The sequence below is a fragment of the Tigriopus californicus genome, chromosome 6 (assembly GCF_007210705.1).
Source record: "Tigriopus californicus strain San Diego chromosome 6, Tcal_SD_v2.1, whole genome shotgun sequence".
NCBI lineage: Eukaryota > Metazoa > Arthropoda > Copepoda > Harpacticoida > Harpacticidae > Tigriopus > Tigriopus californicus.
The window spans coordinates 11,149,238-11,177,236 of record NC_081445.1 but is presented as its reverse complement, the minus strand read 5'-3'; the positions used below and the strand labels follow the sequence as shown (position 1 = coordinate 11,177,236).

General features: G+C 39.3%; 2 protein-coding genes across 2 annotated transcripts; one reads left to right on the top strand and one right to left on the bottom strand.

The window, feature by feature from the left end:
- Positions 1–14: 14 nt before the first annotated feature.
- On the top strand, positions 15–16,152 carry LOC131882810 (TRPL translocation defect protein 14-like). The gene is made up of 9 exons (XM_059230075.1): positions 15–496; positions 1,325–1,749; positions 3,196–3,399; positions 6,291–6,500; positions 7,645–7,809; positions 10,540–10,704; positions 12,089–12,327; positions 13,020–13,175; positions 15,798–16,152. The coding sequence occupies exons 2-9, from the start codon at positions 1,672–1,674 to the stop codon at positions 15,976–15,978; spliced, it is 1,398 nt and encodes a 465-aa protein (XP_059086058.1). The 5' UTR covers positions 15–496; positions 1,325–1,671; the 3' UTR covers positions 15,979–16,152.
- Positions 16,153–16,245: 93 nt separating this feature from the next.
- Positions 16,246–27,795, bottom strand: LOC131882809 (ventricular zone-expressed PH domain-containing protein 1-like). The gene is made up of 17 exons (XM_059230074.1): positions 27,542–27,795; positions 27,384–27,470; positions 27,093–27,311; positions 26,829–27,003; positions 25,313–25,476; positions 25,021–25,230; positions 23,383–23,673; positions 22,336–22,579; positions 22,058–22,267; positions 21,714–21,993; positions 20,066–20,363; positions 19,366–19,644; positions 18,510–18,638; positions 18,300–18,428; positions 17,306–17,428; positions 17,033–17,233; positions 16,246–16,463 (listed from the first exon to the last, which is right to left on the bottom strand). The coding sequence occupies exons 1-17, from the start codon at positions 27,587–27,589 to the stop codon at positions 16,329–16,331; spliced, it is 3,222 nt and encodes a 1,073-aa protein (XP_059086057.1). The 5' UTR covers positions 27,590–27,795; the 3' UTR covers positions 16,246–16,328.
- Positions 27,796–27,999: the final 204 nt, after the last annotated feature.

Below are 27,999 nucleotides of genomic sequence, written 5' to 3'. Positions count from 1 at the left end.
GGAATATCTAGTTCTCAGGCAAGTAACAAGATCAAATCATCCAGTGTTTTTCAATTACCACTTCCTAATGAATGTCCCGAGTTCCTTTGTCTGAATGGAGCCATAACAACACCTAATCGGATGCGCAGCCTGTCCCATCTCTGAGCATTTGTTCCTCTCACAAACGTGGTCAAGCGGACAGCTTTCCAATCTACTTCCGAATGAATTTGTGCGTTGCGTTGTCCTGAAATCTTCTTCATACACATGACTTCAAACATGTCTTGGGCCTGAGACTCGCCAACGCAGAGAATGTGGGCTAATCCGAAGCACATGACGGTGGAAATGGGCCTGTAATGTTGTGGATATCCCCTCGTCTCCTCATGTCCTAGGTCGTTATTATTACGCTGTTGTCTTTCTCATTTCCATCCCGATTTTTGGACGATTCGGAAGCTTTCCCCGAATACTGTTCGAAAACTCGGAGGTGTCATTCGGACGAGAAGGTCGAACAGAAATCGGGGTAAGTTGGACTTTCATATTAAGCACATTTCTTTCGGACTAACGATAATGATACCTGGGTTACGTGAGTTGAATCGATATACAGTATTTGATGGGAGAGAGAAAGTATCCAGCACACTTGGATCTTGTGTCATTCCTGTTGGCCTTTAAGGTCAAGATGCTTGACATTTTACAAATTCAAGGACAAAAGTGGATAGATATGGATGGGAATATCTTTTCCGGCTTTCAATTTAAGTTTTCAAGGATATTCTATGTTTCGATTGAGTTTGATCGGAATTTCTGGACGAGTGTGTTCAACGTTTGCGACCAAGGAAATGAATTCCTCAAACAAAGGAATCCAGAACTCCAAAGATCAGTTTTCGAAACCGGATATGAAGTGAAATGTATTCTTGTGAAGTTTGATACCGCTTGATTTTAGGTAAATTTTTGATTAAGGTACACCATTTCCGATTTGAGCGGATTTAGGTATTCAATTACAAAGCAAACATTTGATGTTGAATCTAGGGAAAGTTGAGAAGGAACACAACAAAATGCCTTTTTGTCAGCATTTTAAGTTTCGTGGGTATATACTAAGGTTGCACATTAGTTGGTTTTTACACTCTTGGTTCTGATGATTGTTAAGAAACCTTTTTGTCTTGATGACTAACTTACCAATACCACAACCACGATTGACACAACCAAATCACTTGTTTGTGTTCGAAAGCAAATTGGTTACCCTATAATTCTGGCCAGCAGCTCCACGAAAACTCAATTATCATGATCTTTGTCCACGAGCCTCATACTTTTTTATGCACATATCGAGCTGAATCTGGTGATTGATTCTTTTCAGAACCCTCGAGTCCGTAGAAATCTGATTATCGTACTCGTACGTAGTTTGTACATATGTACAGTACGATCTTCTAGTCCTCGAAATTCCCCATTTTCCTCGTTCACTTCCAAGTTAGAAGGCTTGAGAAGGCTGGAAATTGGAGGGCACCACCAACCCCGAAGACCATGGTACTAGAGAGTCTGGCCTTCATCAATCTCAAGGAAGTGTTCGACACGTCGGCTTTGCCCATCTCCTGATCCCCAGGATCCTCATTGTCTTGATCCATTCCGTCCCTTCAAGCGCCATCCATCGGCAATCGAGTTCATAAGTTCATAACGAGACATACCACATTTGGCGATCGATTCATCATGACCAAGACTATTAAAAGAGAGAACACCATACTTCTGTCCCACAGTGGACACAACCAACCCGAGCGATTCCTTCAGGTAATGACATGGATTGGTTGATACACGTATCGATACAAATATTTAAGGTCGAATCAAACTGAATGAAAAAAGAAATACCATGATCACAAATAACCGTGATAAGTTTGGTGTCGATGGAAGAAAAAATGTTTTTTTAATAGCCAATTTACGAAATATTGATTACGATAGCAAATGTAGTATATTGGGTCGGGTTGTAACCTTGCTAGATAGTAGTTTTGTCGTCGAATCAGATTTGCTCTAACGAGTAAGTTTCTCTTCGATCAGTTGCAATTATTCTCAAAATGACTGAACACCGCAATTTTTTTTTAAATCAAAGTATGAGAGGTCATTACAAGAATCTTCGAGTTTGAAGATTGCTTCAAACTACCCTCAATTAGTGGCGTGAAAGAGGTGTTAACAGACACCATATTGTTATTATTTGACATACTTCACAATTGCCCCACGTCTCTATAGATTTTGGCATTTGTACGTTCTTCTTGAATTTTTCGAGCGGCACTTGGTATGGAATCATTATTTAAACACTCTCAAGACAAAAGGCCAGACTTAGTCACCATTATCCAAGGCTTAAAAGACCATTTCGCCCGTTGCCCCGTTTCCATGTTCTACCCCATTGTAAACTAGTATCTCCTTAGGCTCGAGAATTGGATCGTTAACGGTCCTTCCTATTTCGGCGTGACCAGAAAAATCTGAAAAGAGAAAGCATGGACTTCTAGAAAAACGCTTTGTGAGCGACGCTTTGTTCATAACATGTTCACGTAATAAAAAGAATTTAAATCGTCGCAATTGAAGCCACGTCGGTTTTAAAACATTGCATGTAGGTATCATTGTTGATTTAGAAAGTTTTGCTTGTCAAAAACGACCGAGCCAGGCGTAGAATTCATATTTAATGCTGCATTACTGGGCGGTGAGATTTTTTCCAATATGAAGTAAATAAATGAATGAATTAATAAATAGATAAATAATAACTCACGTTTATTTGTGACTCTTGGTCATGTCAGTGTGAAATCTCTAAAACTATTTGTATAAACATCGTATACAGAGTAAAACAATGAGATTAAAAGAATAAAATGGTTCTGTTGTAATGGGGGCGCTTATTTCTAACGTCAGACAGCCCAAAGAAAGTGGGGAAGAGGCATGGTAGATTGCTAAATAAACTGCTCATAACCTGCCATGAACGCCATTTCCTTTCCGGATTTCATGTGAACTTACTTATTATGTATACATTAGATTTTGATAGAACTACCGAAAACATACTCGAAGCCACTATAATTCGATTTAAAGAAATCAGGCCAATCGGCCCTATATTTAGTAGAGACTGGCTCGTAAAGCGCCCTCTGAAGTGCAGAACCTAAACCATATTTCATGGAGCGTGGGAAACGTATATGCCCATATCTCAAGAAGTCCCTGGAGAAAGGAACTCTATATTGTTTATTGTCTAATTTGCAGGGTGTCCGACCTCCCACTCGAGTTTACAAGTTGGTTTTGACAGGAGGACCATGCGGTGGTAAAACCACGGGACAAGCTCAATTAGCCACGTTCTTTGAGAACATTGGATGGAAAGTTTACCGCGTCCCAGAAACCGCCACGGTTCTCATGTCGGGAGGAATTGCTTTTGGCGAGCTCAACGAAGAGCAAGTGATGAACTTTCAGGTAAGCTACCATTGCCAATGTATGGGAATGAAAGCCAGAGCTTCAAAATTGGACTAGGTTCCTTATTCTCTTGGTTGTGAGAAGAGCCTATATGCTTCACTAAATTAGCTCTGAGTCGAGTCGGGATTTGAATCCGAATGGATTCGAGCCTGCCCAACTCGAATTGGTAGCAACTGGCGAGACTGGAGTCAGAACTCATGGTTAGGGATCGGATAAATAGGTAGTCTAATGCTTTCTTTTTGTTTTTTCGGACTTCCTTACCGCAACTGGGAATGGGGGTTCCCCAGCAATTTAGTTTTTTTTTATTCTATGAAAATCAGCCAAAACATAAAAAATAAGTTGTTTGGTTTTCAAACCGAGAATTGTTTCATTATTATTTTTCACGTACTTCTTGCTCTTTGTATGAAGTCTTATTTTGAAATGAACGTGAAATTGAATTATAAAGCAGACTTATATCTACAACTTCCAAGTGAGGTTTAATTTTGAAGCATCCTGAAATCGCAAATGGTTTGTAAAAAATTATGCTATTTTTGAGTGTGAATCTATTGAATAGTTTACGGCATAATTCATACAAAAAGGAAAAATGGTACACCTTCAGTTACTTTTCAAAGCCAACCAAAACATGCATTCTTAAAAAGAGATGGCCAAATTAAAGAACCTTGCAAGAAATGGACCTATTTTCGGGAATACCTGAGAATAGAAAAAAAATTGAAATGTATATGTTCTTCATTTTGCCAAAACATGATTAAAAACCTATTTATTTCTGCTAAAATTGTCAGGTTTTTTTATTGTTAAAATTTGCGAAAAAGTATTTTTTGCCTCAGAATGACCAAAACAGTTCAAGACTCAATTTAACCAAAAAAAAGATCTTTCCGACCTCTAGTCATGTTGAGTTTTCGTTTCTACATTTCTACAGAATCGGACCCTTTTCCGTCATGAATTGACCAGGCAAGAAACCAGCCTTTGAAAGATGATCGCAGTAGCTTTGTGAATTATGAAATATAGTAAAGACTAAATATTAGTACTGTTGCCCGACTTGAGTGCAACAAAAGGCTCGGCGAGTTGAGCAAAAAGTTAGAAAGTCAAAGGATTTGCCCCAGCACCAGCTTGAAGGAACAGCTTATTTATCTTATTCCATAAGAGGTACAGGCTGGCCCAATAATGGAGTTCCTCTTCTTTTACCTGCGTTAAAATCGTTTGTTATTTGTTACTCTCTTAGGAATATTTCCATGTGTTTGTGCAAAATCTGTCTCCACCTATTTTGGCGTTTTTGTTTGGAGTGCACACATTTGATCTTCTAAGTCCAGACAAAGTAAGGTAAAAAAACTGAAGACCCAAAATGATAAATGATTGTCTATTTTTGCGGACTTCGTTAACTCCCAACACTGAATTAAAAGAGAAGAACTGATGTATCTTATCTAGGTTTAAATTCATATAATATCTAATCCTCCAACGAATTATAAATGACGGATCTGACTTAGAATGCAAAAGGGTTGATGAGGAATTTTGATCGTTTTCGGTCAAAAACTTGTCCAAATCCGACGAAAATTCGTCAAACCTCAAAACGCGTTAATGGAAGAGAGGAACTCAATTTTGGTGCACCCGGTACACAGCGAGCGAATTGCTGAACACGAAGCATGTGAAACGTTTAGTTATTTTGTCGGCAACCATCGTTGAAAGGCGAGTATTCTACATGCCGTACATCCTTTGCAATAAGGAGATGTTTCTGGATGATGCTTTTGAAATGATTATTTCAAATATTGGAGATTCTAGATGAGGCGGGTTATTCGCTAATAACGCCGATTTCTACCACCCCAATTCTGTTTACATCATCTTGGAAACGAATCAGTTGTCTTTAAGTCGTAAGCTAGTTAATTCATGTTTCTAAGAAGCCAGAACGAATTGACCAAGTTCATGGTGTTTTAAACAGAAATATCAATTCTTTGAACTTAGGGTTGCGTAATCTTCAAACGTTTCGTGTGCGTTCCATATCCGAAGTTCAAAACTGAAGTTAAATTCTCAAATGGTTCGGTCTTTGAGGGTGTTTGAAGACAGGGCTTTGTCCCAAAATGCAGATTTCTCATTCATATTTTGCTTTTGTCCGAATGTTTCTGAATTATCCTCAAATAAGAGACTTATTCAGTACAATGTTCTTTATTGTTTCGTTATTGGAACGCTACTCAAGATAATCTTCTCCTCGTGAGAATAACCAAGATCTGTTTCCAGAATGACGACACTAAATCCAAAAAAACTATTTTGAGCAAAGAGAGATCGCCTTTGTAGTTTAAACGATACAATACGTCACAGGCTTGGCATCTACAGTATTTCAGACCTCAGTCCACCAGTTACATTGCCCTTCATAGTTTTTAACCGATGAAGCCATTTCTTGTGCCTCCCATTCTCCTAGAGAGAGCCTTGACCTTTTCGAAAGAGAAAGAGATATTTTTGCAAATTAATTGTTCGTGGCTTTGAGTTATTCCTTCCAAAATTGAATGTGTACTCGAAAGAAGTCCTATGGATCTGAACCACTTGTCAGATTTCCTATACATCCCTGCGTCCTCATCGTCCTTCATACAAATTATTACGCTCTCATGCAATAAAAGTTGAGCCATCATTTGACCTCGGGTATAGTGCAAAAGCCCTTTGAGGCCTTTGTACCCGGGAAATAAACTCAAAAAGGACGGCCCAAATTGTGTCTTAGTGGCCGCAATATGTCCCTGGTGTCCCCACTAATGGACTTGGTCTTTGATGGCCGGGTGCCAAAGGCTGGTACCACAGCCAGTACCCTACGACGCATAAACCACAACACTCTATGGTTCTCGTTAGCGTAATTGTACTTAGAACCTGATAACCGAGGGTTGGAGCCAATGATGATCCTTCATATTTTCCAGGAGAACCTGATACGTGCCATGTTGGCGTTGGAGGATACGTACTTCTCCATGGCTCAAAAGAGCGGCCAGAACTGTCTGGTAATCTGTGATCGTGGAACGATGGATGCGTCCGCGTTCATTTCCAGACTGCAATGGGAGGAATTACTGGAGAAACTCGATTTGGACGAAGGCCATATTTGTGAAGGTCGATATGACCACGTTATTCATATGGTGAGTGAGGAAGTGTTTGACGCACTTTGTGTGCTTGAATGGGACGACGACTTTAAGGTTATGTTACATTGTAGTAGGAGATGTTCCTTTGTGCCTTTCTTTACCGCCGACCATTGTTACGAAACTAATTGCGGTGTACATTTGATAAGTAAGGGATTGCGGTCACTTTTTATTGCAGCTAATATTTCAAGAGGAATAGTTTTCAGGTCGTGAAAGAAGAATTTGTTACAAGCATTAAAAACTGTGCAGATTTTTTTCTGAGGTTTTGACATTACTGGGACCAAGATGCGTAATGATTATTTTTTATTCCTACAAATGGGACATTGAAGCAGAAAAAGAAGATGACGTCACCATATATTTTTGAAGGGTCACGAAAACGCTGTGGTTTAATGGCTCTTTGTTAAGGGATTAAATTACAGCTTCAGGTCATTTGTTATTGAAAGAAGGTGTTCATCTAACAGTGCATTTTCATTAATTTATTAATCAAGCAACATTAGAAGTACTTTAAATTCTGGAAAAGCACTTTTTTGTGCTTATTTTTGTGATTCCTATATTAACGGATGTTTTTTTCAAATCCTGAGGATTTTTTTTGTCTAATCTGACGACTTGTACTTTGGTTTTTTTATACCTTCAAATTTTGCAAATACAACTCTGGCTTCTCAATTTGAATTTGTGGGTTAGTTCATAATACTCTATTTGTCTACTCGAAACGGGACATTTATTATTTAATTACCATGCCACTTTGGTATTGCAATGGTGAACAATATTTTCAAGATACTCAACAGACATCCTCTGAAAAGAGACGTCAGTGAGCGCTATTTTTCCTTCTTTTAATAGCATCAGTCCAAAATTAAGAACTGGGGTGTATTGGAAAAACTAAAACAACGATGTGCTCTCGTCTCAAGTCCTAACTCAACATTTAGAAAAAGAGTCACAAAAATGACTCCAATTGTTGTTTTCAAAAGTAGCGCACGTGCTTAGCAACTTCTGAGTAGCAGCCTCAAGCAGACGATTGTCTCCTGATGAAAGTTTTGTCCACATAGCTATCTAAAGAACGAAAGTTCTTCAAACAAAGCCTTCCTTCCCCTTCACTTCACATTTTACTATGAACATCCATCTCATTTTTCCTTCATTCTTTGTCTAGGTTTCCGCCGCCGTGGGAGCCGAGGATTTTTACACCTGTGATGACCACGCCGCCCGTTTTGAAGGCATTGAATTAGCCAGAGATCGCGATCAACGAGCCATGGCCGCGTGGACAATGCATCCTTACGTGGACATTGTGGACAACAGGATCGATTTTGATAACAAGGTAGGACCATGGATCTATTTTCCACTTCCTGAATATCTCTCGGCAGCATTCTCATTAGGAGTGTCTTGTTAACCTTGATTCAAACAAGTGTCTCAATAACCGCCCTAATGAGTCGAGTGAGACCCAAGGTTTTTTATGAAACAGAACAATAACCGCGGTTGCCATCTATCACATACGAGATGGATGCCAGACCATATCCGTATCCGTACATGCTACCATTGGTTAAACACGCCATATTACATGCTGAAGGTGCATGGACCATGGACCTCAATCAGATAAAGAGTGCCTTGGAGGTTCCCTCGTGGCCGTTTCCGCCCAAGCTGTTCTCATATACACGAAAATGATCATCCAGAGATTAGAGACCCCTCCCTTACAAATATGGCCAAATGGAGAGTGCAAAAGTGCATTCGGAGAAGACCATGCTTCCGTTTGGCAACATGTTTATAATGACCTTGTGGGAACTAACGAGCTGAAATTAGACGTCCACGCAGAAGGATTGTTTAGATCCATTTCGGGAAAGAAGGCGTCCAAACATTGAAACTATGCCGAGAATCTATTGAGATGGCAATTCAGATTGCCAAGTCGGCTTCTGGGGAATTTAGAACCTTGAAGCTTGTCATAAAGGACTAAACGTTCAAGGTTTTTGGAATGAAGGGCAACGAGCCGTTACGAAAGGCAAGGTCACGTTAGAAAAACATCTTTTGGATACAAGGATTATGCTTGGTTTCATTGTGTTCCATTGAACTATAGGTTTATGCACAATATTTTAATATTTTGAATACCTGTCCCTCCGCCTAATGCTTTCTAAAAGAGCATTCTACATCAAGAGAAATTTGTGTTTTATAAGCAGTTGTAAGAGGAGAAGTAACGATATTTCATTACAAGTAAAGAATTCAGTTATTCGTTGCTTTATCGAAAAAGAAATGGTGTAATTGCAGCAACCCAAATTGTCCGAAAATTACTTGTTTCGACCTTCAAAGTGGCCTTCATTTTTTTATATCCTTCCTTAAGCAACAAAAGGAAACTTGAAGCTTTTATGATCAATCCTACCAGAAATGGGAAAAAGTTGTAATGACTCCCAATGAGAATGGGCAATTTTTATAAAATCTGTTATGAAAAGGCCCAATTGGCGCTAGAATTTGAGCTGGCTTTTTGCGACGAAAAAGATGGAAATGACCATTTGGAGAGGACTTTTTTGGACACGTACTTGGCTGACTTTTGATAAAATTTGTCAAGCATATCAAATTGCTGTATTGGATACTGAGCCATCGGAGTAATACGGTATCAAAACCTTGCCAAAAATGCCTTTGTTTAGATGTTGGTGAATCACAACTCTTCCTACTATTGAAAACTGGCTTCAAAGCCCAAAATCCTGTTGCCAAACTTGATTTTTCAATACTTCTATTGTACTTTAGAGCATTTTACAGTACTACATGCTGCAAGAACTTATTATTACGTTTGAATCGGTCAAAAATAGCTCCTCGCTAAAACTTCTAATGAACACAGCATCACATCAATTGCTGCCTTTCCAAAATTAAGTGCTGAAAAGGCTTGATTTAACATTAATAAGTTTTTGGGAGGCACGTAGACCGAAATTTAACGATGATTTCGGTATCTAGTGCTTTTTAAAATATTGAATGCGCGGGTCGAAGCACCTCCAATCGAATTCGGTGGGCTAGTTGAGTCTATAATGAATTGTTTGTTTAATATGTATTGCGTCTGAATATTCATTGAAGTCATGGAAACTGGCAACAACTCAACCATTCTTGACAGAAAAAAACTATGAGTTTTTACGAGCCAAAAAAAGGACGAAAATTAACGAGTCCACATTCGTTTAACTAGAATTAAATTCTGAAATTGAAATAAAATAGTGTTATTTTCTTTTGTAATATTGTCAAAATATCCTGCATCTAATGTGTTAAAATCAGCATTATCTATTCCTTTTTTGCGGACTTCTTTACCGCCACCGGAATTGGAATCCCAGCAGTTCAAGACGAGAAGATTATTATTATATATATTTCTCCTTCATTGTGATGATGTACATAACGCAATAATTATTTTGAAGTGTTTGGAAAAGTCATCCTACCAAGCGAGTTCCAGTGCATTATTGCACAGACATGATATACTGTGAAAATCGGTTTTCCTTGAGTTACCTAACCTGGTTTGCAGCAAAATGCAATTAAGGAAAGAGCCTCTAGCTTCACGTTTAGTATCGGAATGTACTATCTTCGATAGAGAAGCAATATTGCTCGTTATCGAGTTTCCAGAAGGAATCCACCAAAACGAATCTCACTCCAGGTGAAAGTGACCCTCTATTTACCAAGAAAATAAAAAAAGGCTTGGTTTATTGAGAAATCGATCCATTGGGAAACCCACGAGTACCTTCATTTCAATCCAACTGGACTATCCTAAACTTAGTAGCATGAATTGAGGCAGTGGCAATCATTTTTTATTCCATGATCCCCTTTGTTCCTTGTCTAAAAGTCCTCCCATCCCCGGAACGACACTGTTTATACCGATATCCGAAAAGGCAATTTGTTTTGTTCCGATTGGCTAGACCAGTAATCGTGGAGATTAATCCAAGTTGGGATGCTAAGATGGTCCACCCAATCGTGAACTTTCAGATGGAACCACCAAGACCTTTAAACCAACGTTTCCACTCGGAATTGGAGTATAACATGAATGTTCAGCACTTTCAGTGGTACAACAATATTTGTTGTTCCATTTCAGCTCAAACGATTGGTGGATATTGTGGTACGGAGAATCGGGCTGGAAATCGGTGACCAGTTCAAGGCCAACTCCCGGAAAGTCAAGTTTGTGGTGAAAGGTCCTCTTCCTTTTGACGAGGAGTTCCCTTCCTTCACTGACTTTGAAGTTGAACACCACTACTTAAGGGTGAGTGGAAATGAAGGCTGGAACGGATTCCGATATGATGGGACACGTCCCTCATTAATTCTCGGGGACTGTTCATGCCACTTTGGGATGATCTAGTGGATCGCTTTTGGGAAAGAGACCTGTTATGACGTTAAGAACGTCAAGGTATTTGTCATAGACTGCTTTTGTCCTCACTTTGTTCCTTTGTTGAAATCGTTGACGTGAGAAAGGGTCGTGTATGAAAGGACCTTCTAGATTGGAAGTTGAGGAAGAAGTTCGGAACCTATTTTGGAGAGGATTATTTGTGCACTTTAAAAAAAAAACTTTTCTGCCGCCATTGAACTGATTGAAAAGTCCAGGGGGCAAATCTTCTTTGACAATTTTGGGAGATTGATTAAATGTCAATGTAGTTACTTCTCGATCGTGATTAAAAGAGTCAATGCTAAGAAGAGGATCACCAAAAATTCCATGAAGTCGACAGATTTTGGGATATTGACCAAACTCCTAGTACCCATTGGAACATAATATTGTTTGATGAAACGTAATCAATCATAATTCCTCGATTTTAGTTTTTGGAGACACTGTATTCTTTAGTCGCACATTGCGTGCCAATGATTTAAAACTTTAAGTGGATATGTTTTACAAATCCTGACATGATTCAAAGCACGTGGGTTTTCGTGCAGTAGGTTTAAATCCTTGGTTGATTTGCCCCTTTACCTTCAAATGCTTCAATGGATCCATTCACTGATTGCCAAAAGGGACTTGTCTTTTTTTCTATTGTTCGAATCAAAGTTTCCTTTCTTCTACTTTTGCATTCTGCTTTTTTTGGTATCCCACAGCTTCATGGAGTTTTAGCTATGTTGCACTACAGGAATTCAGTATTTTTTTCCCAAACAGGCGGCTTTATTTTTCAATCAAAAGCCTTGATGAATGCAAAATAGGGGATATGAATTGATTCAAACCCCCGCGCAAAGTAAACAGCTGACGCAATTCAATGGAGCAAAAAAATTGGCCCATCATAGTATTACAGTTTCAAAGCTTCACCAAAAGTGACATTTGTTGGAATTTTCTTTTGTTAAGAATTCAGGTAATTCACGGTTCATGTTGGTAGTTTTATTTTCCTTGATCTGATCTCTTCCTCTACAAGATATGAAAACAACGACCAGGCTCAGGGCACCTAATTCGATTTTTTTTCCCACTTTTTTTCCTGTACTTTACAAGGGTAATAGCTTTTGACCTTGAAAAATAACTATCTAAGGAATTGATTCGAGTCTAAATGAATAATCGATAAATGTGTTAGATGTTGAAAAAGAAACAATCCAGGAAAACTCGTTGTCAATTTTTTGTCCTTAGTATTAGATGAGCTGTCGAAACACGTCTTTCATAGACAGTGTCTTCGTTTTAGAGTGGCATAGCTGGCATTCAATCACGCTTGAGGAAACGCAACCATCAAGGCCGTCACACCTTCACTTGCACTGTGCGAAGGCCGGAGAAAAAGGGCCAAATCATTGAAGAGAAGACCACGCTCTCGAAGAAGGATTATGAAAATCTGCTCAATCACGCAGACGAAAGGCATATGCCCATTTTCAAGACCAGAAGGTGTTTTCTGTACCAAAACCAACAATACCAGCTGGATATCTACAGGTGAGCAAAAGTTTCCAACCAAATGGAAAAGTTTCCTCATCCTTCACAGTTTCAGACGGCGAAAAGCCTTTCTCTCATTCATTGTTTCCCACCCACGTGTTTAGAGGTCAACCTAATGCCAAATTTACTACAGAGGTTCAGAACTAAGATTCAAGGTTGCATCCATTGTTATTCTTCTTACACCTTTAAAAAGACAGGCACTCAATTGCCAGTGGGCGATTTGTGAGACTTTGGGCATTAATTTGATTTAAAAGTGTTGGCCTTAGCTTCTGAATGTATCTTGCTGAATGTAGGCATTCAGCATTTATCCCCACATAATGAGTTTTCGAGATATACTGTACTCGGAAATGATGGTCAGAATATGAAAGCAATTATTTGTCTATAGAAGGCGTCGTCTAATCTTGAGTACAACCCCTTTTCAATTACCCCAGCAAAAAAAATATCTTGATAACGGCCTTGACGAAGTAAAGTGCAAGCTAAGAAAACGTGACATTCTTTCCTCCTTGACAAGATAAACAACAACCCTTCAGACTCATCTCATCTTTAAAACTTTCAAGTGGAAAACCATGTCCAAAAGCTTTTTTTAACTCTCCTCTACCGTCCGTAGTTTAAGCAAATTCGTGCCAAACCATTCAAAAGACATCTATTTTGTCAAACGCCCCAGATTTAGACGCAAAATTTGATATTTCTAGGGATCCTTGCCATCCACGTTGCAAAGGCTTGATGTTGATGGAGACCTTCACCACTTTACCTTCGGCTGAACTGAAACCTCATCTGCCTCCGTTCCTTCAAGTTTCGCAAGAGGTCACGGGGGATCCAGCCTTCTCCATGTTCAATCTGGCCTTAAGGTAATATGTCCTTTTCAATACTTGAGAGAAGCACAAGGCATCATTAGGGACTTGAAGAAGGTAGGAGATTAATTACTTCGCCAAATTGGAAAAGACCAAAGACGTTGCGGAGGGAGTTGATGCTAAAGAGATCATTTCCTACTAATCCGATGGTGGTCAATTATAGGGCTTTTTTTTTTCTAAGGCAACATAATCATACGTTTTGAAGGGCAAATAAGTCTGCTCTTTTAGCTTGGGAAAGTTTAACATTGCTTTCCATTTCAAAGTAGAACGCTTCAGCTTTCCGAACCTTGGAATGATCAACCAGAAAATTCCTAATGAATTGGTGGTAAGTGTTTTAAAACTGCAATAAGCTAATTGGAAACGGAATAAACCAAAACAAGTTGGAAATACATTTTTGGCAATAATGATGAAATGAATATCATATCAAACGGAATAAAATTAAGGTTCAGAAAAATGCGAACACAGTTGAGAAAACACGACAAAAATTGTCAAAACTTTAAAAAAGAGTTGTTGAAATGTCCCAACCACTTAAGACGGAAGCAGATAAGAACCCAGATGACAATAAAAGGGCAAAAAGATGATCTGATATGTAAAAAAAAGTCGGGAAAGTGGCAAAAATAAAAATAAATGGCTCAAAATTGCTTTTTATCGTCCAATAAGGCCAAAAAAGTTATAAAAAAATGTTCAGGTTGTAACTTCTTTTAATAGGTCTAGTGATTACTTAGTGAGCAAATCGCTGGATTGCAAAGTGGCTCCATTTGACGCCAGCGCCATCAAATTGATTTGCCCTATCCTAAGGAAAGACCCAAAACAAAACCTAAGGTTAAATTGATTTGCCCTATCCTAAGGAAAGACCCAAAACAAAACCTAAGGTTTTTGGGTGCCNAAGACCCAAAACAAAACCTAAGGTTTTTGGGTGCCAGAAAAAGGGTCAAACAGCCAATACTTGAATTTACTATTTTCTGATTCAGATGTTTGAAGCGCAAGAATCAGTTGTTCTCGTCACATTTTTTTCCACGAACTTAAAACAAAAAGCAGGCAATTGACCTGAAAGTGCAAGTTAGGAAGCCTCTACTTAATGCTTTTTGTTTTGGATCCTTGATCAGGAGCTAAATGATAAGTACCAATTATACGAGACACAACTTCTTCAAAAATCCAATGAAGATTAATTATGACAAATTGGGACTTAAACCCTTTCAAGACGACTCAAGTCCATCTAAAGCTACTAGAACAGTCTGCTGTCTGAATATGCCTGAAAATATTTTGTTTGGCCAAGTTGAATTGACTAGTTGGTATTGGGTAAGAGAGCAGCTGGACCAATGAAATAGCCTTAAAGCTTGGCAGCCTTTACTATCAAAGTATAATTTGATTTATTTCAGGAATGATTTGTTCAAGAACCTACATTTGTAAATAAGCAAATAGTTAGCATACCTATTGTACGGGTATTCTTTAGCATATATATTCCTCAAATTCCGGATAAGCGAAAGCTTGTCTCCACCAGAAACTGGGCAGGAAATTGAGAAATTTGAATTTGTAACATTTCAGGTGCATACTGGCTCTGTCTTTCATCACCTCTGTCTTTCTATGTAGATGCACTTGTACGTTCAGGAAAAGAGTTTGCGTACCTCGCTGTGTTGGTCAAACTTCAGAATTGCACTTTTCTGGCACCAGGGGAGTTTTGACGAACTGCATCGTATTTTCAACTTGCCGCCAGGGTTGGCAATTTGATGCAATATATGGACACAATGGCCCTATTTGCCCTGACCATGCCACAAGCTGGAATCTTGACAAAAAAACCTGAAAAAAATAGTAATATTAAAATGATACCGAATTTATTTTCAATTTTTTTGTCATATCAAATACGTATCCTTGCATGTGCTTATGTCGCTTATTCTAATTTCGCTCAATCTTGAGATCTTTTCATTTTTAAGCCTCGAATAGTCTGAAAAGGTCTTTTTTTTTAAATTTATTTAGCCTTTCTGGAGACTTGAGACAGTGCTTACGGGGAAGTAATTTCACTGGCCTGAAAGCTAGAGAATGAAACGAACTGATTTAGTTGTCACTTCGGTCAAACACGCTAATTCTGGCACCAAATTGTTAGCAGAAGCATTTGGCATCAATTCTTGGCTGAATGTGGGGTTAAAAAGCTCCTTAATATATATATTTGCCAAACCCACAAGCGATTCAAAGTCATCACCATACCTCTTACACGTGCAATTTTTCCTTGCTGTTGCAGAAGTATTTTTCCTTTTCGCTTTAAGTCTGGGTAATAAATGAAATACACGTCAAATTGTATGCAGATCATAATAAAGTAGCACAAAAGTTCCCGTGGGCCTTCGAATCCAGACTTGGTTTTATTTTTTGAAGAAATCCACACTTTGATTCCTGCTTCTACAAATGTTCTTATTTATTTCTTATATATACGACGTTCTTTATCTATCTTAAAGGATAATTTTAGGCAATACGAGCAAAGACCAGATATCCTCGAGCGTTATTGAACTTTCTCGTCAAAAGCAAGCTGTTACATCTGACAATGTTAGCAAAAAAAAAATATTGAGGACCATTGTCTGGGTCCCAACTTTTTATCCTGCCTCTAAATCGGGTCTGCTCCTGTTGCAGGTCTGATTGGACGGAGAAGTCTCATCACTTTTGTCATCGTCTGAGTCTGACGGCGTCAACGATCCCGGAAAACGACACTGAGAGGCTCAAGGCCCAGACAGAAGAGGCCCAGAATGCTCAGAAGAGATTTGCAGAGACCTTCGACCAATATTCAAGTGACTATTCATCAGGTGGAGAGTAACAACAAAGCTCGGGGCTGGCTTTGTTCTGCTGACAAGATCCTGATTTGGAGGACGCATCCCACCCAAGAGGATACACCAAAATACGTATTTTTATCTAAGAAATGGTGATGGGAATACATATCTCTCTCCGCGAGAAGCTTGAATAGACGGATTGGACTTGGTTCCGACACAAATAGTGTTGTATAAAATTAGTGCTCTCTTTTTTGAGTGCCCTTATAGCTACGTTCACTTGAAAGGTATGGAAGAAATGAGCCGACGCACGTGGGTGACATGATATGAAATTTAGTTTTTCTGACAAAACTTGAAGTAATTGTACTAAATAACAGTATTCAATAGGGACTGATTCGTCCTAAACAGCTGTGCGTTGAGCAATATTGGCGTTGGTTAGGGATCGCTGATGGATCAGAGGGACCCGTCCATGATGATGATTAAGTCGGCCAAGACTTCCGGAATACGCCACTTTTCTCAAATTTGAATCGCGGCTCTGGAAAACACCATAAACGGTCAAAATTAGCAATAAAATACAGACATGCATAGCTGGCCTGGACCCTTGCTTATATTTCCTTTGTCATCTATTTCAATTCGCCACCTTGTTGAAGTGAGCAATATTTTGGAATGAAGCCAAGATGAAAGTGCGGGAACAGAAATGCACCAAAAGATTAAGGTGTCACTAAATGTTTCCTTGAATTTCCTTTACTTCACATGCCTAATATGTCGGGCCTCTCAGAAACTCCAGTGGACTTCTGTATCCCCTTTTTGCAAAACATACACGAAAACCAGGTACTTGATTGACTAGTAAAAGCCGTGACTTTAAATACAAAAACATTTATTATTTTCACAAATTAAGGTTACCTCACCAAAAAAAATCTTAGTGCCCTCTGACGGATATAATGTGCACTATTCACAGTGTCTACAAGATGTATATTACTTCATTACCAATCAATGCCTAGGTTTCGTAAAAGTGTGGAAAGATGAGTCCGATTTAGCAATTTGAACACCCTTGGATACGATTTTCAATCAATGGCAGAAATTAGGCAGTTGTTGAGAACTCACCTCACAATGGGCTTTGGCCACCGATAGACATTGGACCCATTCTTGGGCATTCGAACCGTCTTTGGCCTTTAAGATGAAAGTCTTGTCGTGGGTAAATATTTCGAACGCCTTTGGAATGTTTCGACGGCCTTCTTTGGTCACTTTCACAGATCGGATCGATCCAACATCCAACGTCTGCATTGTACCTCCATTGTCACCTCCCTAAAGTCAATGCCATGGCAAGCATTATCAGCAACATTGAACGATGCCAAACACAAGAGTAAAACTTCGTACCTGTTCTTTATACATAAGCTTGGCTCCAGACAAGGTGAAATATCGGCTCTTCCATTTCTTGAACAGTTTCCATTTACCGCCTTTCTTCTCTTTCAATTGACCCTCAATTACCGGGGCTGTGTCCTGTATAATTGAAAAGAGAAGAAAAAAAAATCGATTGAGCATTAGACAGATGAGATCAGCTTTTGGTAAGTGAATGTCGTGATGTAAAGTCATTTGGGATTTATCTTATGAGTTTATTTGGCAAAGACAATGTGGAGGGGTCGGAGTAAAGGTATGGATCGAATGGACTCTTTCATAACAGAAGCCAACAACCACTTTCTAGTAGAGCTCTGTTATAATGTGAAGAGGCAATATCTAACATGTTCGAAAGGAACACTGAGCAAATTTTACTTTCATGGAAGGCATTTTTCACTGGTATGATTTTCGTTCTTTTCATCTTCAACATCTTGTCAGTAAAAAATAATAATTAGATTTCAATACTTTTTAGCTAACATCAAGTAAATTTCCTGGGTAGAATTCAACTTCTTTTTTTCAGTCGACAACTCCTTATTTTTCATCACCCATAAAAATATGGGGTTTATGGGAATGGCTCTCTTTGTGCAAGAATAATCCAGATTAGGCTTAAAAGAAAATATCTTTTTTTTTAACTTCCTTACCGCTACTGGGATTGAAATCTCAGCAGTTCAAGACGAGAAAAATATTCATCTTACTTGACTTTTATTTTTATATATTATTTGGTCGACCAACAAATTAGAGTTGGTTGATCTGGCTAATCCTGGAATATAAGGTTGATCATGAGTTTGAGTCAAGAACTTGTCCAAGTCTGACTTGAATCCTGCTACTGGATCAACGCCTACATACGCCCTTCCAATATTTGAAGGCTTTTGACAATCGAAGGGTTTTCTCTCAACCTCGCCACAAGAAAATGACATCCATTGAAGAAATAACCAAAAGGCATTTCTTTGGCATCGTGAAGCGTAAAACAACTAACCTGAATAAAGTCCTCGGCTCGATCTGGGTGATTACACAAAAAGCAACCCCAATGCTGGCGAGGTCCATTGTATTCAAACACATCAAAGAAACGATGAGACCTCAACTCATTGAGCAGCGTGTCTTGATCCTGACAAGAAAGACGCGAAATATTTCCAGACTTTGGCATCAACAAAAAGTCATTCAGTTTTTCATTCATCTGCAATCTTACCTTGGCTGGCGGAAAGGCACCCGTTACCAAGGTGACAAAATTCATGCTCTCAGACTTCAGGATCTCCCAGCAATGCTTCAAGGCGCTCACGGACGACTCTCGGGTACTGATAGCGGATTGGGAGCGAGCCTATTGAAGTGGAACACAAGAATCAAAGTCAGCGAGCAATATGCTTGGTTGGGAAATTTGATTAAAATTGACCGCACGAACGAGCTGCAGTCGGCTACTCTCTTTAATTTAAGGAAGATTTTGCCACAGGCCTTGAAATCAAAGATCCATTTGCCTTCATTTTCTAACCAACAGTGGTGGGCATCACAAGTGGGAAAGGTAACTAACCAAAGTTTAGGATATTGATGTTACTGAACCACTTTTCAACTTCCCTTGACATTTATTTACAGTTTTTAATCCCAATGTCTGAAATCTATATCAGAAATTTAAAAAAAAAAATCGACTTTTATATGTACTGTAAGTAGCTGAGTTGACGAAAAAAAAATTAATACTCCATTTGATCAAAATGGGAACATCCGCCGTTGGATCTGTTAGATTAAAAGATAATGAGTGGTTTTATTTGCAGTTACCGAAAAGTTATAACTCGAGTCAATGATTCACGACCATCATTGGTTTAAAACAGGTTCACATGGTAACAGAGAAAAGCCAATTTACTTCCAATGGCTTCGAAAGAGCTACAGCAATTGGTATCAGAAATCAATTTCTCCGAAACTCCGAACTGAAGCCGAGTTTCCTCCACATATGTTATGAAAATGATGTTAAAACCAGGCCAACGTCAAGTAAGAGGGATTCATCACATCTCAAGTGTTTCAAAGAAAACGTACTCATGTTCATCAAAGTGCTGTACCTGCAAGGCCAAGAACATGAGATGAATCCAGATCTTGGGGTTTCTCGTCTTGAGTGTGTAGAACGTGCTTTTGTAGAGACAATGGTCGCCTTCTCTGCCTTGACAAGCAAAGTGAAGCTTGGCATGCTTCTTCCCTTTGCGTTCCTCAATGGTGCACTTCACTGGAAGTGGCAGTTTGGCCATCAGACTCGTCATGTACGATTTGATCTTGTCCAAATGCTTCTCGCAAAAATGTTGCACGGTATCGCGCATGGGAAAAGGCTCGAATACGGACATTCTCTAGATTCGGGATAGATAATATTTTTGTCACTTTTTTATTAGATTTAGTCCACATAGCTTTGGCCATTCGTGTTCATCTGGACCGCTTTTTTTGCTTCCATTAGATTTTAGATGCGCTTTTTTTGGGCCCGTCACAAGAATGAGCTTGCATTTTTTCCTCAATGAAATTATACAAAAACAGCGTGTCAGCATTTGTCTGAGAGGGCATGTTCCAGGATCTTGGACAAATTTTCGCGGTGTCAACAAGACATTACAGCAAAAAGACACTGGATAAGAACTATCATACTTGGAACATTTCTAAGTCGTACATTCATTTGAATTGAGGCAAGAACCCCTTTAAAATGGAGCGATTGGCTTCCAACTGGGACATTGCCTTCGAATTGGAACACACTTTTCGGTCATGGTTCTGGTTTGAACTTACATTCTGAGTTTTGCTCTTTCCATTTCCCAAGCCATCATCCACGGATCCTGTGCTCATTGGATCACCTTCATCGCGTTTTTCCATGGCTGCCCGTCTCCTGGGACTGGGTAAAGTGTTGGAAAACATGGACTGAGGCCGAGGATTGGGTTGGTAGTTATTGGGCTGATTGCCATGATGATGGTGGTGATAGATTGGGTAATGACTTGTCGTCGCCGGATTTGGGGCCAAAGGAATTCCTAAAGAGGGAGGTTGGGACGACGAGGGCACTGGTAATGGACCACTGTTGTAAGGTGGGACTCTATAAGAAATGAGGCAACAGGAAAGTTAAACGTTTCTCTTCACAATGTTTTTTCTCCACCGAAGTATACGTTTATGGTGAGTTAAAACTAAGAGGATGCAAACATTGCAAAACATGCATCTCCCAGAATTTTTTGAAACATAACTTCCTTTTTCAGCCGAAAATTTTATAATTATGGGCAATTTATGATAATTCTTTCAAGTCAAATCAAATTTTGAGGAGCTTTGACCGATTTTTTTTGTCTCCCTGAAATACTGAAATAGCTGTGACCGCCTCCTATTGTCTCATTTTTTCAAGGGAGACTTCTTAAGCATTTGTTTGTTTTACATCAATTATCGAGTTTATTCACTTTTGAGCAAATGTTTCACCATTTTGATGTCGGATAGTCTGGAGACACTGAAAGCTGGTGGTTCGTATTTAGGGTTTCTAAATCTACCGCTGTTTTCACAAATCATGCTTCAAATTTTTTTTTTTGCGTGAAATGTTAACAAAATTGTGGTTTTAAGTTCCTCCGAATCATTATCAATAGGGCTTGTCAATTGAACGCGTTCATGAACAACCGACGTTATTCCATGGAGTAAAAATCGAAGACAACATGCCCAGCCAAACCACACTGTGCATGCATTGAAATTTGACATCTCATTTTACTTGCTGGTCTATGCAAATAGCAATAAGGTATTGAGACAATTTGATAATGCGTTCACCGAATAAGACCAAACATGTTCATTTTGTTGGGTTGTGTAACAAAGCTCACTCAAAATCACTCGATTATCGAAAATTCAATGGACGGATGGTGCAAGTTGGCTGTGATGTTTGTCTTCGTTATTCCTCCCTAAGATGCCTAAAATGAGGGTGGCGGACCACATTTTTCCCTGAATTTCCTTTACTTGACATGCCCTATTACGACCATCAAAAATATGAAAAATGTTATGAAATGCACTTTTTTCAAATGTTCTTTTCCTAGAACATACAAATCAGTTAGAAGCAAACATTGATGCAATAAATTTCAACCTGGCTTGCATTTTGGGCAAAGCGATGACAGAAAATATGACAGAGCACCCTCAAATAATGAAAGAACCAAAATTTGACTGGAATATGCCGACACAACGCGAATACTGAAACTGGAGCGAAACCTGCTTGCAAAGGTGCAAAAAATTTTTCAAAGAGCAATATAATGAGCACAAAAAGTTGCGAGCGTTTTTGACTTCCAACCAACCGGAGATACTAAAGGGAACAACTTACAATCAAACGTGGGTGTTTGTTCCCTTACAGCGTTTGTAATAACGTGCATGGACATGTTTATCGTGCAAATACCAATTCTTGAACAAGCCATCAACGAATAATACTCACCGACGACTGGAATTGTTGGGCAAAGAAAATGGCGCGTTGGCCACAGCTGATAATGAATGAGGATGAGTGGGTGGAGCTGGGAGGCCTTGAGAAGCTAAATGGGTGTAACTCGAGGTGTTCACCTTGGGAAATCCATTGGTAATATCCTGATGCTGTGACAGAACGGTAGAGACCTGGCGCATCAAATCCGCATTGATTTGATTCACATTCACCGTAAGAATGTCCCTCCCATCCGAAGACGACGTCAAGGCGGTCCCACCAGCCACGCCCGACATGGAACCTAATGAAAATATTTCTACATAACCAATTCATCCTGATTTGAATGCAATAACCACATTCAATACCCGAAGACATTGATTTGGTGGGCGACCCATTTACGTTGGACCCAGCCATGCTTCCCCTCATTCCAGCACTGTAAATGGGTTTCCCTTGGCCAGAGGTTATACAAGTGATGGATCTCGCCATAGGTTGGGTCAGCACTTGGGAACCCGAGTTGTAGCGAACCATGTTTTGCTGGGACGACGCACTTAGCTTGGTCATGGACTTGTGAAGACCTGCAAGTTTGTATTTGACAATCTTCCAGTCTTTACGATGGTTTATGTTGCCTAAATAATACACCTACCCATTCTTGAGTCGAAGCCCCCGGAGGCAATGACATTGCTGCTTCCTATGGGATTGGGTCCCGACGAGCTTGTTTGCATATTTAACTTTGTCATGGAGCGATGGGTGTGGGGTAACTTGGACCGACTCCCTGACACCGTGTAGCGAGGGTCGAATTTTGATGGAAGTGGACCCTGAACTTGAGTTGACTGGTAGATGATCTTGTGGCCTTGGCTCGACAACTCGGATTTCGAGCCTCCACCCACCTGAAGCATAAAAATATAGAGTTGGGCATTGCCAAACTTTTTTGCAACTTCTCAAGTGACGATAGCGAGGGCAGAAGCTGTAAAATTCACATTGTGTGCCCTCTTATTATAGAAGTTTCCAAGTACTTTATTTCAGAAAATGGGAAGCAAATCATTCGGCTTGCAGCGGTTGACAAGGCGTAAACATCGTGGAGTTGAATCATATCCTTGAATTTTTGCCAATAGATGTCGCCATGACAAGGGCAAACTGTGTCCAAAATTGAATTTGGATTTGCTTTCACATTTGCATTTGATATTTAGTCCCTCTGTTCCTACTTATCATTAATTTTGAGTTCAATGAAGGCTAGCAATGATATAATTAATCATTCAAAAGTCTCACTATTACTTTTTGGGAAAAAACTGAAGAAGATTGAATCGTTATGTTAAAAAATGTAAGAAAAAGCCTTCAGTAAGCAGGTATGTATGGAATGGACAAAACCCAATGTTTCTCTTAAATCGGATATAGAATAGCATTCAACCAGATTGCTTTAAAAATGTGAGAACAAGCTTCAGTAAATGGAGGTAGCGCCATCTAACTTGCAAAGGATTTGATGCTCTTTTACAGTCTTAACGCTTCCCAATATCTTTCCGCAGGTATGGGTTTTTTTCAATCTCAAGCCTTATTGGCATGCTAACCTTAATTCAAAAATCTTTCGAAATAGGTCAGAAATCAAACAGGTGGATGTGCTGAACAGTACAACTTGGTAATTATGTAAGTGGTGTGGTTTTGCTTAAAATGTGTTTATACCAAAAGACATGATTACCTTGACGATAGTTACTCCATGATTTAGAGCACCGGCGGGAGTGATAGTGGTGGAGGTGAGTTTCTCACGCGACCGGGTGTTGAACTCATTCCTCAGTTCTTGGATGTAAGTCCTGGATGCTGAGCTAGCTCCTTCCTCCAACGAGGTCAACTTACTCATGAGATTGGAAGTCAGCAAGGTTGGATATTTATTGGTCAATGCAATAATCTCCTTCAACACCATGGAGTGCTTCTCAGCCTCCAGGCGTCCAATCATTGAAGTAATGAAATCCATTGTCTCGGGAGCCTTTTCCTGGAAGAAGAAATATAAGAAAACTCAAAATTCACCTAAAACAACAACAGCCCTGTTTTTTGGTAATGCAGTTACCGTTTTACAAAAATCATAAACCGTTAAGATTTCCAAAACATACACACTTTTCTCATGAGCGATATATAATTCGTTTGATGTGGAATATCTCAAATATAAGTCCCCCCCTCTTTTTGCAAAACCACATGTCAATCATGTAATGCAACTCATTTCTACGATGGTTCGTTTTTTAAGACAAAAGGGCATGCTTTAACGAAAGAAAACTTGGCACAATCTACAAAACTAAATCAGTCAAAACGCGAATAATAAGGAGAAAGTATAATTTAAAAAAAATCCGCGATAGCTTCCCTTTTACTATTTGCTCTGAACAGTATGCATGGGCAGTAAAATTGGATAACCAGAGAAAAGATAATATCTTTTCTACATGTTTTGAAGATAATTACGATGGATTATGTTTCCTCCCCTTGCTGACAACTAAGGCATTATCGCGATTAAGGATAAAATTATGTGAATACATCAAACGGTCAAAGAATATTGGATTGCACGCAGTTTTTAAGCAAGGTACAGACCTGATGTGATGTGATAGTATTCCTTCTTAATGTATGACAAGTATGATATTCTGATTTTCTCATTTGCTTTAATTTTTGTAGTGGCGGCATTGAGGAAAAAAATATCAAGCCTTCATCAGGAAACTATTGACACATTGAAGTAGCAGCTGCACGATGAAAAGCAGCACAAATTTTAGGAGGTCATTGGAGCACTTTTCAAAACAGTAGAGGTACTAAAAATCCAAGATATAAATCTCAATATTGGACAAAAACAGTTTCTAAGGTTTCAAAAAGTTTATTGCAAAAATACGAAATTCTAAAAACAAAAAAATCAGCCACAAAACGGCCTTTTTCTTCCAAAATTAGTTTTTATGCATGTTAATGAGTGAAACTTAGACAGTTTATAAAAATACCTACCTACATGAACCATTCCTTTAATTGGTAAAAGAACTGAACCTTCAATTTAATTCCTCAGCAAAGAGATATGAAGCCTCAAAAATAGGCGTGATCTCTCAAAATTTGAAGATGAAGTCATTTTCCTTTCGCGCTTCAATGAGTCAATAACATTCAATATCTAGCTTTCAAAAAAGGATATTTTTCCCGCGCTCTACCCATCACTCAACTTCTTTAACCAGTCTTCAGAGCAACATCCGACTTCCTGTTTGAATGTCCGCCTTTTTTTCTTCACATGAGTCCATTTTGTCGCTTTACCATGTGTCAATCTTATTCAAAAGCTAGGGCAAAGAAGCCCCAAATGTCATTGTCAATCCTAATTCTTAATTACCTTCTTGACTTTGGCGATGGCGCTCATAACTTGTATCGCGGAGATTGCGCTTTTCGGAAAATTCTCCGCCGTGACCCTCAATTGGCGAGTATGATCCGCCAAAATAAGTGGTTTTGTCAAGGCAATATTGTACAGGACTTGAAGTGTGGCCGCCGCGGTGGTTTGTGACGTCAGAGATTCGCAAAGTTGTGGGACAGACGGTTCCAAGAGCTGGAACAGAGTAAAGCCAAAGACTCAAGGGATTATGAACGATACTTTTTTTTGGCCAAGAGCATGAACTTTGAAAACTTACAGCGGAGTTGTCCTTGGCCACCAAGCCGAAGAGGGAGAGCAAGGCCAGCTTCTCTGTGTTCTCACAGTTGTGCAAAATAGAAACTAAGGTCATCACGTGGTTGTTGATGGGATTTTTGTTCACTCCGTAAATGGTAGGAAGAACCCGTGCCAAAGAGTAGTTCCCTGAAATGTGATAAGTTGTTGCAAAATACCGTTTGTTATTGACTTCCTCACCAGTGTGGGAAATTCAATCTTTAAAACCTTTAAAACCATATGATATTTGATTCGCCAACGAAATGGGTAGATAGATTTGGCTAGCCCTTGAATTTGGGTGTGATTTTTGAATGTTCGTTCTTTTTTCAAGTGATTGAGAAAAGAACTCCGGTATGAAAACCTAAGATGTTCAAATTCAAAATTCCCTGAGACAATGAATGGCTTTTAGTAGTTCTCCAAGTTTGCTCTTTGATACCGATTGATTGCTGACGATAAGACATCAAATAGATATTGTTTCCAAGGACTGGCACTCAGTAAAAGATGGTGCACAAAGGAAATGATTCTGGGGGTTTCTGAGAAAGTTTCTAACGAGATTTTTCAGGCCCTTTATAACTTAGGACATGGTATGGGCATTTTTGAGGATCTCTCCATAGCCATATTTCAAGGAAAGTGACAGAGCATCATCACAAGTATTCAACATGCTGAATACTCGCAAAAAAAGTTGAAACGAGGAAAAAAAAACCTAACCTACAAGAAAACCAGAGTTCATCTCATATTTCATAAATTAGGGAAGTGAAGAGAAATCCTTCGTGTCCAAAAATACCATCCTATAGATTACTCTGTGACCGCAAATCTTTTCAATTATAGAGCTTGCCTTAAGTGGAAATTGAAGATTGGCATCTCCAAAACTTTGGGTGAGTCTAGACAATAATTACACCTTGATTCCACGCCGTGACATAGTATTTGGGCATAGCTCTCCCCATTTTTAGTCGACACGGAAAATGGAGAACCTATTTATCCTCATCCGAACTTTTCTTATTAAAAAAATTGCGTCACCTAACACCACCAAGAGTACCCAGCGAAAGCCGAATTTTAACGGTATCAGTAGAAAGATCCTGACCTGGCAATCCGTAGGTCATTATTTCAATGATATTTTTTTGTTCTTTTTTAATCATGCAAGCTAGTATATGGGACAAGGTCACCTCTTTCGAATTATGGTTTTGATCAGTGTTTATAAGAGCAAGTTACCAATAGCTTTGATCTTTCACTTATTTAGACAAATATTGAAACAGAAGAACGATTATGTATCTTTTCGAAAAAAACTGTTCATGGGGTTACTTAATACTCAAACCTTTATCAAAGGGCAGAAACTTCCTGTTCCTATTTCCCTTGGATGAAATGTGCTAGGTTCCCGTTTCCTCCCAACATGTCTTTGTCAGTTCTCCCCAATCAATAACTGAAGCGACCCAGAAATCCTTACTCCATGTCTCTTCATCCATCAACTTCAACTTATTTTCGCTGCCCTTGGATCAGATCCTTACCCGATATCACAGAATCAATGATGGGTTGAATGTGTTGTGCCAAGAGCTCGGCATGTTCGATGGCTGCCAAAGACAGATAAGAGGACATGTTCCGCGATAAATCCTTGTTGCCCTTGTGCAGAAACTTCACGGCCACGGGTAGAGCCAATTCCATCACATTCCGCTTGGAATAGTTCTGAAACAAACCTCAGAGCACTCCAGTGTTACTTGATCATTCACCAAGAAGCACTTGACTGCAGATACTATTGTGTATGATGGCCTTACCAAGAATATGCAGCTCATCAAATCAGAGGCGATTTTGGCGTGAGGTGGATCCAAACCGTGAGCTGAAGGACGCAAGTTGTAACTGAGACACAATTCTAGGAGTTGGACCATGGAACCAGCATGTGATTCAATGGTTCGAGTCTCACGGATGGCCGAAGTCAATCGGGTAATACAGATTTCCACCAAACTTTGATCATTGTGATTGATCAAAAAATCCGGCTAAGGGAAACAAATAACATTCATATGAAGAACTTTTAGACCCAAATAGCCATAATCCTAATTCGATGTTACCTGGGAGACAATGTCCAATATTTTGGTCATCACTTCATCGAAATCATTGATAATGAATCGATCCTCCAGGGAAAACAACTCACCCGCCTAAAAGCAGCAAAATTGGGCCAATATTGAAGTGATCATCTTCCATGAAATGATACCATACAATGTCTTACCTTAGATAGGTTCTTCTGAACCAACACTTGATGGAACAGGGAATGCATTTTGATTGCAGTTATGCACTATAACTCCATCTATATATTACACATATCAACTCTCCGACCCCATGTTCTGATTTGATGTTTTGAAGAGAGTCTCCATGTACATACAATGTACTACCTCACCTTTACCATTGGCAACTCACCAACCTGTCTGATTTCACTTTTCCTGCCACTCAGGTGAATCCAACAGGTGATCAGGCCCAGTACAAGGTTCTCCGTCAGCAAACTACCTGATACTATCTTTTAAAATTGTTATAGCTACTTGAAAACATTTTTCATTTGACGGCTAGACATGTTTATTTAGCATGTGAGCACTTCAATACATGTGTTTGAATGTTTGGGACATATGGGATGGGTCATGTATGGGGTTGATCTTGGCCAAGATTGGACACCCTGGTCCGGAGGGGGGGGGG

Coding starts and splice junctions, on each gene's coding strand:
- LOC131882810 (XM_059230075.1), top strand. CDS start 1,672: ATGACCAAGACTATTAAAAGAGAGAACACCATACTTCTGTCCCACAGT. Junction 3,400..6,290: donor AGCAAGTGATGAACTTTCAG/GTAAGCTACCAT, acceptor CATATTTTCCAG/GAGAACCTGATACGTGCCAT. Junction 12,328..13,019: donor TACCAGCTGGATATCTACAG/GTGAGCAAAAGT, acceptor TGATATTTCTAG/GGATCCTTGCCATCCACGTT.
- LOC131882809 (XM_059230074.1), bottom strand. CDS start 27,589: ATGCATTCCCTGTTCCATCAAGTGTTGGTTCAGAAGAACCTATCTAAG. Junction 25,477..26,828: donor CATTGATTCTGTGATATCGG/GTAAGGATCTGA, acceptor ATCACATTTCAG/GGAACTACTCTTTGGCACGG. Junction 20,364..21,713: donor CCCAACAATTCCAGTCGTCG/GTGAGTATTATT, acceptor CATTTCTTATAG/AGTCCCACCTTACAACAGTG.